Source organism: Staurois parvus, unplaced genomic scaffold (genome assembly GCF_062004578.1).
Source record: "Staurois parvus isolate SC_StPar_1 unplaced genomic scaffold, SC_StPar_1.0 ptg000116l, whole genome shotgun sequence".
Classification (NCBI taxonomy): domain Eukaryota; kingdom Metazoa; phylum Chordata; class Amphibia; order Anura; family Ranidae; genus Staurois; species Staurois parvus.
In genome coordinates this window covers 2,373,301-2,384,682 of record NW_028317912.1, presented here as the reverse complement: position 1 = coordinate 2,384,682, position 11,382 = coordinate 2,373,301, and the positions used below count along the sequence as shown (strand labels likewise).

General features: G+C 37.3%; 1 protein-coding gene across 1 annotated transcript; it reads left to right on the top strand.

Annotated features, from left to right (window-relative positions):
• The first annotated feature begins 5,178 nt into the window (after positions 1–5,178).
• On the top strand, positions 5,179–10,596 carry LOC149467281 (C-C motif chemokine 20-like). The gene is made up of 4 exons (XM_089671954.1): positions 5,179–5,373; positions 5,643–5,757; positions 6,959–7,051; positions 9,073–10,596. Exons 1-4 carry the CDS (start codon positions 5,307–5,309, stop codon positions 9,155–9,157), a joined length of 360 nt encoding a protein of 119 aa, XP_089528080.1. The 5' UTR covers positions 5,179–5,306; the 3' UTR covers positions 9,158–10,596.
• The last annotated feature ends 786 nt before the right edge of the window (positions 10,597–11,382 follow it).

Below are 11,382 nucleotides of genomic sequence, written 5' to 3'. Positions count from 1 at the left end.
TGCCCCAGACTTAACCCATTGCCTGCCAGTCTCCCTTCTGCTGTGTGCCCCAGACTTAACCCATTGCCTGCCAGTCTCCCTTCTGCTGTGTGCCCCAGACTTAACCCATTGCCTGCCAGTCTGCCTTCTGCTGTGTGCCCCCCAGACTAACCCATTGCCTGCCGGAGCCTGCCTTCTGCTGTGTGCCCCAGACTTAACCCATTGCCTACCAGTGTGACGCCCTGTTGTGTGCTCCTTGTCGTGTGTCCCACCCTGTGGTACAAACTTAACTATTGTTTTGTCAAAACCTTGCTATACTTATCGTAAGCCCTCCAAATCACTCAATAAAAGACTTGTGTGCCCCACGTGTGTTGTGTCCCACCTATACCTCCGTCACATAGAGAACCATGTAACACCATTGCACACAGCAGGTAAGTATAACATGTTTGCTATTTTAATTAAAAAAAGCTTTACAATCATTATAATGAGGTAAATCACCAACAAACACAAAAAGGTCACTGCTTTCACTTGCAGAATACCCATATATAAACATGGCAGATAACAAACCTGAACATTTAGCTCTACTATATACTAATGAGAGACATTGATGTACGTTTATTAAACGTAGATAAGCAGCAATATGCTGCCATATGTGAGTAATGATGTCAGCCACATTTTATCACTAGGAGCAAACGTCCACACACAACTTGATACCATAATAATATTAATATAATAAAAAAGGTATATAGATAGATAGATAGATAGATAGATAGATAGATAGATAGATAGATAGATAAATAGATAGATAGAAACTCTCACGTTCTCTATCATGATTCTCCTCTATTCCTATAGAGTTGAAATTTGTCTCCATTCATTCAGTATCCCAGGCAACAAATGAATGGAGTCAGGTAACATCACTGAGGACTTGGCAGGTGCTTTCACTAACTGCTTCCATAGCAACCAATGACAGGGAAAGAAGGAAACTGTCATATATAGTATGTCCTGTCGGACAGGCTAAAAGTTCAGGGTTCAGATGAATGCACTAGCAAGCAAAGTTTGATCAAAGCCTGGGTTTAAACTGATATGTATTGCTCAGCATAAATGAGTACATCCCAACAGATTTGTCTGAAAACCTTTACTTTCCTTTCAGAATCAACATTTTCTGTGGGACACTATACTACAAAATATTCCCACAAATGCGGGCCATAGATTGCAAGCAAGATTTGTTAATTTGCACACACAAAAAAGTATTTTTTTCTAACAAATTCATCCATGCCATGTTGCAAAATTGAATACATCCTAATGAAAGTCTTAGGAGCAAAGCTACATTTTTGACAATAAAATCCTAATAAACAAGAATTCAACTACAGGTGAGTCTAATTATTCATTAAACAGGTGTCCAGCAAGGTGTCTAAAAGTGTGTTTCTTAACAAAGAAAACCCCTTCCCATTTCATACTGTCAATGGCACCACATGAGAGAGAAATGTCACAATGCCTGAGAAAGAAAATAATTTCTTTACACAAGAAAGGTGAAGGCTACAAGAAGATCAGCAAAGCTTTACTTATCAGTCAGAATACTGTAGCAAAAGTGATACAAACATTTAACAAAGATGGAGCTGCAACCATCTCACAGAGACATCCAGGCCGTCCACAGAAGTTAACACCCCAACAGGAGCATCTTCTGATGAAAAGGGTTGAAGAAAATCACCATGCAAGTTCACTGCAGTTAACTAAAGTAGAAAGCCAAACTGGGGTGATTGTTTCCCGTGACACAATACAGCATACGCTGTAGAGGAATGGCATGCATGGGTGTCTTCCACGAAGGAAGCCTCTCCTAAAGCCCATGCACAAAAAATCCTGCCTAGATTTTGCCAGTGCCCATGCTGAAAAAGAAGACAACTACTGGGATTCTGTACTCTGGAGTGACGAGACCAAAATAAGAGTTTTTGGAACTGATGGTTTCCAAACCATATGGTGTCGTAAAGGTGAGAAGTACAAAAAAAATGCATGATGCCTACAGTGGCAGTGTCCTTCAGTGGGGCTGCATGAGTGCTGCTGGTGCCGGGGAGCTTCATTTCATTGATGGTAACATGAATTCATTGAAAGAGAAGATGCTACCATTACTCCGTGTCCTTGGTTGTTGATAATCTTTCCAACATGACAATGATCAAAGGTCACATCCAAGTTGCATTTCTGAAGAAGAACAGGGTGAAAGTGATTCAGTGGCCAAGTACTGTATGTCTCCTGATCTGAACCCAATCGAACACCTATGGGGAATCCTGATGAGATAAGTTGAGCATCACTCTCCATCCAGCATCCAGGCTCTAAAAGCTCTTGAAGAATGGAAAAATATAGATTTTGTAATATGTCACAACTTGTTCATTCCATGCCTAGAAGACTTGGTGCCGTCCTTAAAAATTATGGAGGCCATACAAAATACTAGATGTAGTAGTTTTTGTTGTGGGGTGTATTCATTTTTGCATCAACTAATTTGAGTAAAACTGAAGATTTTGTTATCCGAGTTCTATTATTAACTTTACTTTCATGTAATGAGCTAAACAAATGTTCTATAAAATCAGTTTTGTCAAAATTTTGGAAATTGTTCTTGTGTTCATTGAGATATTGATTAAAATCTTGCTTTTCAAAAGGGGTGTACTCATTTATGCTGAGCACTGTATATATATATTTTTTGTCTCTCTTTTCAATAATTATTTTTTAGAAAGTGTACAAAAGCTTGTAGGGGAAGCACAAACCTCCCCCTAATGTATAAAAAAACATAACCAATGAGTCACATAAAGAGGATTAGGAAGGGTACAAGGCGCATTTCTCATCTCTAATCTAATGGGGAAACAAAGAAACCACTATCAGTATGCTTATAGGATTATTCCCAGTGCAATGTGTCAATCTAAAGTAGTTCAAATGTGCCTGTATTAGGTAAACTGGAAATACATCCTTTGAGAGGTTCCCCTTCTCTACCGCCAGGTCCCACTTAAAGAGCTGGGTGTTACCTGTCATGGGACACCCCACTGGGTCAGAGGACAATCCTCCCCCCAGAGGAAGAAGAAAAGGAAGAAAGAAAGTGGAAAAGAGTGGAAGGAGAGTGAAAATATATATTTTTTAATATTCATTTTATTATGGTATCAAGTTATGCATGGACTTCTATATGTGTAAAGTGCAGCGCTAGATAAAGTGACAAATGATTAGTGAAAAAAGACAGTGAAAAATGTGTCAAACAAAAAATAGTCCATCCAAAAATTCAAATAAAGAAAAAGTCCCCAGAGACTGTTATGAAACAAAGGAAATCCAAGGACAGTTGTTGTGTCACCAACTACTCATATGAAAGGCTTAACAGAAAGGCATGACCCCCTATTAAGAGTGGTCAATCACGCTTTGTTGTAAACAACCCAGAAAGCCGGACAATCGGATCCTCCTCCAGATCACCAAGAGAACAAGTAAAGATCTTCCAAACAATGGACCTTAGTTAGGGTAACTACCCCACTCCGGATAAGGTTCAGACTTGAAAAAAAAGAAACAGGATGTCCTCAACTTACAAGCCAACCTCAATGCACTGTTTAATTGGGCAACTATGTGGCAAATGAAGTGTAATGTTCACAAATGTAAGGTTATGCACTTGGGGGCTAAGAATATTCATGCATCATACATACTGGGGGGGGGTACAACTGGGGGAATCAATGATGGAGAAGGATCTGGGAGTTCTGGTAGATCGCAAGCTTAATAATGGCATGCAATGCCAAGCTGCGGTTTCTAAAGCAAGCAAAATCCTCTCTTGTATTAAGAGGTATAGACTCCAGAGAGAGAGATATTATATTACCCCTGTACAAATCATTAGTAAGACCTCATCTGGAATATGCAGCTCAGTTTTGGGCACCAATTCACAAAAAGAACATTGGGAAACTGGAGAAAATACAGAGAAGGGCAACCAATTTATTCTCTCTTGAGAATAGGAGATTAAGGGGGGGATAGGATCAGCATGTATAAATACATCAGTGGTTCATATAGTGAACTCATTGTAAAGCTATTCACCCTGAGGTCATCACAGAGGACAAGGGGGCACTTTTTACGTCTAGACGAAAAGAAATGTAATCTCCAAACATGGAAAGGTTTCTTCATAGTAAGAGCTGTGAAAATACGGAATAGACTCCCTCAAGAGTTAGTTCTGAGCAGCTCAGTGGATTGCTTTAAAAAAAAAACCTGGATTCTTTCTTAGATACACAGAATATAACTGGATACTAACATTTATAGGTAAAGTTGATCCAGGGAATATCCGATCGGGGGATCAGGAAGGATTTTTTTCCCTGCAGGAGCAAATTGGATCATGCTTTGCTGAGGTTATTTTGCCTTCCTCTGGATCAACTGTGGTTATAGGATTATAACTTTTTTTTTAATGGTTGAACTGGATGAACTTTTGTCTTTTTTCAGCCTAACTATGTAAAAAAAAGGTCCACATAGTGTATTTATTTGAAGTATGATTGCACTCACATAAAAGCGAACATCACTGAGCAAAAAATCCAAATTTTCCAATTTCCAAAATGGCCACTGGCCGGTCGCGCATGTGCAGTAGCATGCATAAGGCTAATTTGCTAAAAAAAAAAAAGTTTATTTGGTCCGATTATTAAATCAAGCAAAAAGCATATTCCTCTTTATCTACACATGATGGATATTCAAATTGGACTCAGCTACAATGTATGTATTGTAAAGATTATGAATCTGTTTAGCAAGTCAACCCAAAAGTGTACCACTGTACTGGAGTGATTAATGTGCCTTGTGAACGTTTTCTATAGAACATGGTTTATCGAACACAACTTTTCACACAACCATGATCAATATGAGGGATGGCAGCCTCCGTCAGCACTCACAGTCTGAGTTAAGACAGCAGGGAAGGCTGAATTACATTGAACTGTATAATAGATATCACTGTGTCTTACTAATGCAGATTTTACAGACTACGCTGATCTCTTAAACTGTTTCTTTATGTGGTTGAATATTAACTTTACAGCACAGCAATTGTTAGAATATCTACTGCAGTCTGACACAGTGACAGTCAAGATTAGGAAAATCCTGTCACCTCATACCTGAAATATGCAGGTCAGATGATCATTATTGCTTCATAGATGTTAAAACACCTTGCTGAACGAGCCTGGGAAAACCCAGCTCAGCAATCTGGCAAGGACAATGCCAATGTATAGTGGAACATTAGATCATTGCAGATAGGAGGAAAATTCCCTCATGACATAGAAACAGTGGGAGTGACCACAAATTTTGCATAAAAATCCAAGCCTTGACTATTAACAACAACATTAACAACAATGGCTACAAGAGGGAAGTTATATGTCTCATTTGTCGTTCTTGTCATGGTGTTTGGTGTTTCACAAGGTAAGAAACCATTTAAACTTCACTTTTAGAGAATAACAAAAATGTTTTTGCCTTTCAAACTTTAAGATCTATATTGCATTCAGATTGCATTCAGCAACTCGTCTTTCTTCAACTCATATTAAATAAGGGGACTTGGGGGGCTTTCTAGAGCATATGAGTATAAACTTATTAGGAGGACAGTTTACCTGGTCTACACCATACTATATAATCCTGTTTTTCCATTTTCTCTCACATATAATAAAAAAATATTTATATGTTGTTATTTTCAGCTTTTGGAAGCCATGATTGCTGTATAAAATACACCAAAAAGAAGTTAAATTTAAAAATTATTGATGACTACTATGAACAGAAATCCACAGAAGTCTGTGATATTGATGCTATAGTGTAAGTACCAAACACATCTGCACTAACTTCCAACAATCCTTAATCTCCAACTACTCTTGCCGCTTAGCTATTTAAAGTGTTACTAAACCCAAACTGTAAAATCAGTCTGTATATGCAATAAAACATGCTTGTCATACTCACTGTGGAACCTAAGGGGTTAATCCTCCGCATTGTGTAAAAAGGCTGTTTGATCCTGTCTTCTCATCCTCCCCTTTTTCCACAGTCCCAAATCCATCTGCTGATAGTACAGAGTCCTAGGAGGCACTATGCACATGCTCAGTTTGGTGTGTATTGCTAGAGAGGCTGTTTTTTTAGGGGGGTACATGTGATAGACACAGGACCAATCAGCACTGTCCAGACAGAGGGTCAGGGGTCATGCAGCCTCATAGGACAGTCAGAGGAGGATTAAAATTCCTCCTACAAGCTTTAACCAGTGCTCAGCTGAACACTGATAGAAGACTGCTATATACTGCTGATGAAGAAAAGTTTTTAGCAGTTTATATTTACTAAAATAATTGCATTTCCAGAACAGAAATAGTGAATGCAGGGTCCTGGGTTTAGTAACACTAAAAGACTATTTGCAATTTTAACATAAGTTATGGAATGTTTAGAATGTCAGTGATATTTTTTTAATCCAAGAATATGCCTGGCAATGTACAGTTCAATAAACCTAGTATTTAGACCCCACTTTTTATATTTACTTTGGACACAGTTGTAAAAACTGCACTTATATACTTTATTCAATGGAGTTGATAGTAGTAGTAGAGAATGTTAACTTACAAAGTGAATGTTCATTTAGTTTACTGTATAAAGAGAAAATGTGTTCACTAAGATCATGCAATCATATCCAAGCAAAATTCCATTTGTTCATAACTTCCTTGATAGGGTGTTCAAAGTGTACACAGCTTCACTTTTCAAATGCCCATTATCTTCTCTTTAGTAACTAGGAACTATAAATCTATAATATTCTCTGCATTTGGAGAGAAGGGGGCGTAAAAAAGCAGCTGGGGGTACATATTTGAAATCCAGAGCTATTAGATCATAAGCTTTCAACTCAAACAGGAAAATTGATATGAATAACTAAGAGTGGCTTCATCAGCGGTTGCCACGAACAAATAATCATAAAGGCAAACATGTCAGTTGATAACCACAATGAAAGTCAGGCGCATTTATTGACAAGTTTTTTCTTGTTCTCTTTCAGTTTTCAGGTCCGTGTCAGTCCATGCATTAGTGCTACAGTCAGAGTGTGTGCAGATCCCAGACAGAAATGGGTCCAGGACCGTATTGGAGCTCTGTAAGTTCAGTAAATGCACAATGATTGTAAATGTACATGACCCATGCTATAAAGTTTATTGCTTGTAAACTTGCTTATTACAACCAAATAAAGCTGAAGAGGATCACAGTTGCATTGCCTAATTGCTATATCCTTTTTGTAATAGAAAAGGTATAACTAAGGGTTAAAAACAACTAAGAGATTCCGGAAGTTGGTTAGGACTTAAAGCCAAAGTTTACTTAACAAGACAAAAAAAGAAAACGATCAGCACAAGGAACATTAATTACCTTCAATTTAGATAAGTCCCTTGTGCTATTGTGTTCTCCTTACACCAAAATCTTCCTCCTCCTATGCTTCACCCCTGTAGTCTTCCGGTGCCGCAGAGTTAATAGAACTAAGGGGCTGAGACAGGCACTCATCAAGAGTAATGGGCTATGCCTGGTATCTCCACTCAGCTTTTCCATTCATAGAAGCTATTAATACAGTTTCTATGAATGAAATATGGTCTATGAATGGAGTCGGAGTCTACCCATCTTCCATTCATAGATCCTGTTTCTGAATTATTACAGTGGGGGGGAGGGGGCTTCGAGGAAGAATTTGGTGAAAGAAGACACAGCAGTACAAAGGACACATCTCATTGAAGGTAAGTCATGCCTCTTGTGCTGATTTGTTATTTTTTTATTTAGGTAAACTTTAAAGTGTATGTAAGGATTTACAGTGTACGTAAACCCCTTTCACATAGGCTTTGTCTCATCCATTCAGCAAGGGATCCATAAGCATACACTATACAATTTTCTGTCCAATTTCTGCCCAATCTCCTTTTGACTTACCTTCAAATATGTAGTACATAATTGGATACAGTTGAAAGTGTTGTTTAGGTTTGACCTCATATTATATGGTTTTTGATAAATCCAAAGCAAATTTCTTAAGAAAATTGTATAATGTATGACCAGCCTTAGTCCTTTTTTGCTTTTTTTTGGACCTGGATGGACTACATCAGCCTGCTGCCTTAAAAACTGACAGGTGGACCTGATCGTAAAGCTTGTGTGAAAGGGCCCTAACAATAAACTTCTCTTTATTTGCTATTTTTCATCTTCTAAACACACCATTGTAAAGTGTTATTATATCTGTTTGACAGCTATAAAAAAATACTTGCTAATCCTGCCAAAAATACTTTAAGGTGATAACTTCTTCTGCTAATAACTTATGCTGACTGTTACAATTAGCATAATTCCCAGTTTTCTCTGCAAACTACACAACACCTTTCCTCCCTGTGTTATGGACAAGAGGATAAAGGTGGTTTTCTGTAGTCCTAAGGAGACAAGCCTGATTCTTCCCAAATAGAGAATGGTAGAATGTAAGTGAGAGTTCACCCTTCAAAATGAAGTGTGTTACTGGCAGGATCACTAGATTATAAAAAGTAAAAAAAATAGGACATATAATGGCAAAAGGGCAATACATCAGGACTTCAACAGAATTCAATAGATACAGTTTACCTGCCTTTGTCTCTGCTCCATAGCTACATGCAGTAAAGGACTATGGTCGCGATCATTTCACAACTGTACAAAGGGATACGGATAGTTTCAACTACCATAATTTCCTTCATCGAATTGTCGTTACAATCTCAATATCAAATTACTGCCCAAGGCAAGACTAAAGTCTACACGCAAAGTAAACAAAGTTAAATAATAATCAGCTACTTCCTTATTTTTACTACAGAGATTTCATGTACTGGATTCTTTCTTTAAAGGAGAAGTACATTAAAATTACTGCTGATTAGGTTCACCAATATTCCTACAGGTCTAAAACTGACAAGGTAGGGATTAGATACATCCTATATAACAGAAAAGCAAAAGACATACAAAATATGAGCAAATATACAAAGGATGCTTGAACAAACCCAACAATATTTTGTTAATTCAGTAATGCAGTTTACAAAAATAAGCGATAGGTCTGTATAAAAGACAATTGACGATGATGGTGTTTGTTTTGATAATGTATTAATGATGATAGTTAAAATAGTCTTCTTTTAACTCTTGCAGGGATCAAAGAACCCAGAAAAATAAACAGAGGAGACTAAAGAAGCTTAAGAAGCGCTGCAAACGTCTGAAAAAGCAACTATTTTAACTCCTCCTTGAACTGGAATTCAGCAAGACACAACCTCCTTATAGGAGAATTTGTTAGAATTACATTTACAGATATGTTAAGTATCACTGCATAAAATGGACACTAATCATTACGTGGAAAAGTAGTCTAGCCCTCAAAACCATTCTTCAAATACCTATGTCTGTTATACGGGGCACGCATGGCTCTAGGTATATGTAGATGGTAGGTTTGAGTTGATCATGTGCGGGCTTAATTATTTACTTCCCCTTGTGCATAATGTTTGCTTGACAAATGACTTCGCAGACCACTGAGACTCACATTGGGCCTCAAATTGCTTTTAGTGGAAAAGTGGAGGTTTTGCTTATTGTGACAATTGATCAAATTCTGTTCTAGTAAAGTAGGGCATCAACAAGGCACATGATTAGTTGTAATAATGAACACAAACTTTCTGTCTTGCTGTTTTTATAGGTGAGACAAATTTATAAATCTATTGTAGAATTATTGTTCATTATTTCTCCATTTATGGTATATTCAGAGCTTAGCTTTCTGTGTTTATACGGGTATTTTTGAGTGCATTTCTCTAACTTTAAATCAAATTTTGCACCTGAATGATTTTCCCCCAATTATCTTCAGTATTGTCACAGGAACTATAAAGATTTGGGCTTTACAGTTGATACCCAATGAGCCACCTGTAGCTCTTAGCATCCTCTGATGTTACTAGGGGCAGCCTCCACACCAGTGCAGAGTTCTGAACCAGTCCTTTATGTGAACACCTACTGGTTGGAACGAGACACTACTGTTTGAAAATCCCTATTCCCCTGGGCACTTTCAAGCTCAGCTATCAACTGGAGAACTGCAAACTGATATATTCATGCTTACTAGGAGTACATCATGCTCATAATATGAGCACCAATTAATTAGCTGTTACTAGGAAACACTTTTTTCCTTTACTGTAAAATATTTCACCATGTAATGTGTGCTATCTATATAAAAGACATTGGTACTGTTTATATGAGCATCTTTCAAAGAGAATTCAACGTATGTTACTGGGACACAATGGATGTAAAAGCAACATTAAAAATCCATCTGTGCACAATGCTCCATATACTGTACATTGAAGTAGCTCATAAGCTGAAACAAGTTTTGACTGCTGTCTTACAGTAGTCATTGACAACATTTATGTTTCTTTTGAAACTAGATTGACATTTGTAGCATCCATTTGATTCATATTGCATCATACAGTTCTTTTGCATGGCTTTTTTAAGCTTAGATTAAGGAAACAATTATATATATATATATAACTTTTTGAGTCTTTTCTAAACCTGTTTAGTGAGTATGTGTATGTATATATATATATATATATATATATATACTGTATATATACATTTTTCTAAGTAATACAAATAATATATGTTTATTGATGAGTATATATTTCCAGAATAAATGTATTATAACAATAATGTTTTTTGCCTTATCCGTGTTTGATTTAATTATAAGTTACTTAGTCTGACCTGCTAATTGGTAGTAGAAGAGAAACCTTTGAATATTTGGGTACATCTTGATGTGGTGCTTTTTTGGAAGGCTGGAATAGTAATTTGTCATCATCTTCCTGTACACACAGGTGTCAAATTTGATGCACATTTGACATAATTCATACCCTGAATTATGGAAACAGATACAGTGCATGCAGCCACATACACAAAAGTACTTTGTGAAACAGTTTGCATACTTTGAAAATACTGTCACTGACTGCATGTCTTGTTGGTCTCCTTGATCTAGCTGACAGCAAATTGGTCAATGTTGAGGCTCAATGAACTTTTGCATTTAGTTCACAGTGTGCAAGCCTTTAAACCTGGCTGAGAATACGGATCTGTCAAGAAGGTGGAGTTAATGAATTGAAAGCACTGAGCTATGACAATTGATGTAAAAAGAAAACAGAGCTATTTCAATCACGATATAATGGGGTTGAAGTGCAGTTGCTCCAGAGCTTAGTAAACAAGAGCAAGCTCTGCTAACTTCCATCATCTAATCATGTGCAGGCAAGAATGCTGCTTTAAATAAAAATTGCAAACTCGAATGCACTGCCACCCACACAATAAAGGTGAAAAAATATAAGGGGCTGGTGCCAACACCAAAAAGTGTTCCCACTTGCTAATTTATTTTAAAAAGGAAGTGTTGCGCTGCCATACATCATACAAAGACTATAAGAACCATCTTCCCATAACAACCCATTCAAATAAGATCAA